Source organism: Triturus cristatus, chromosome 8 (genome assembly GCF_964204655.1).
Source record: "Triturus cristatus chromosome 8, aTriCri1.1, whole genome shotgun sequence".
Lineage (NCBI taxonomy): Eukaryota > Metazoa > Chordata > Amphibia > Caudata > Salamandridae > Triturus > Triturus cristatus.
In genome coordinates, this window is record NC_140591.1 from 1562801613 (window position 1) to 1562803169 (window position 1557).

Here is a 1557-nt window from a genome sequence, read left to right on the forward strand (position 1 = left end):
CTGTGGTACTGCGTAAGGTAGATTTAAACTTGCATCATCTGAAATACATACTAATATTGGGTATATGCTTTGAGTGCTTAGTCCTCTGAGTTAACACTAAAACTACATTTTCCTAAAGATGTTTGCTGTGTATTTTCTTGTAGAAGCAACTATATTTATGTGTGCATTAATGTGAACCATTATATTTTAATTGCAGAAAAGTAATGTATGTGAAGAGTCATAAGATGCTACCTGTTCATTCCAACAATGTTTAATGTCTCTGGCTACGACACATCTGCATTCATCCTGGTTGGATTTCCGGGTCTGGAATTTGCTCATGTCTGGATCTCATTTCCGCTGTGCCTCATGTACATCATTGCACTTCTGGGAAACTGCACCATCATGTACATTATAAAGGTGGAGCCGAGCCTCCATGAGCCCATGTACTTGTTTCTTGCAATGCTGGCTGCCATTGATATTCTCATATCATCTAGCACCATGCCAAAAATATTGATCCTCCTCTGGTTTGATGTCATGGAAATTTCTTTTAATGGATGCCTGATCCAGATGTTCCTGATCCATTCGTTGTCAGCAATGGAATCCACTGTCTTGCTGGCCATGGCTTTTGACCGCTATGTTGCTATATGTAATCCACTGAGGCATTCATCCATCTTGACAAACAGGAGAATAGCATTAATTGGACTGCTCTCGGTAATCCGAGGTTCACTGTTTTTTTCCCCAATTCCATTTTTAATTAAACGATTGCCTTTTTGTCACAGCACAATGCTATCTCATTCCTTTTGTGTCCATCAAGATGTGATGAAGCTTGCCTGTGCTGACACTACACCCAATATTGTCTATGGTTTAAGTGCCATTCTGTTTGTTATGGGAGTTGATTCGTTGCTCATATCTTTTTCTTATGTCATGATCCTGAAAACAGTGTGTGGCCTCTCTAGGAAGGAAAGCTTGAAGGCATTCAACACCTGCATATCGCATATCTCTGCAGTATTGATCTTCTATGTCCCGCTGATAGGTTTGTCTGTGGTGCACAGGTTTGGAGAGCGCTTATCTTCAACAACCTACATTGTGATGGGTGACATCTACCTATTTGTACCGCCTGTTTTGAACCCCATAGTCTATGGTATCAAAACAAGTAGAATAAGAAATAAGATACTAGGGTTGTTTAAGCTATCCTCTCCATAATACTGAGCAGTAGATATGTCCTCTTCAAAACCCAATCGCAAATGTTATCTCTTCTCATCAAAAGGATCTTAGGGTAAGTTATGTGTTCTTTAGAAACAAAACAAAACAAAAAATATATATATATATGTATATGATGCAAAGTAATTTAATTATATCTTAATAAAACTAATGTTACATTGATTTGTGAAGTCAGAAAATGTAATTAAGCTATTTTAAAATTAATGGATATGATTTATTTTTAGATACATTTGTTAACATTTAATTAAATGTATTTATGTGTTTAAATTGTTAAAATAGTTTAATTTAGCATTATTTCATATGGGGTTTTATTTGTAAGTCCCTACCTCCATTGATTTCTATGAGAGGGTGTTGCAG

At 36.5% G+C, this 1557-nt stretch overlaps 1 protein-coding gene across 1 annotated transcript; it reads left to right on the plus strand.

Annotated features, from left to right (window-relative positions):
* The first annotated feature begins 246 nt into the window (after window positions 1-246).
* Window positions 247-1182, plus strand: LOC146806151 (olfactory receptor 51E2-like). The gene has a single exon (XM_085623869.1). It carries the CDS (start codon window positions 247-249, stop codon window positions 1180-1182), a length of 936 nt encoding a protein of 311 aa, XP_085479995.1.
* The last annotated feature ends 375 nt before the right edge of the window (window positions 1183-1557 follow it).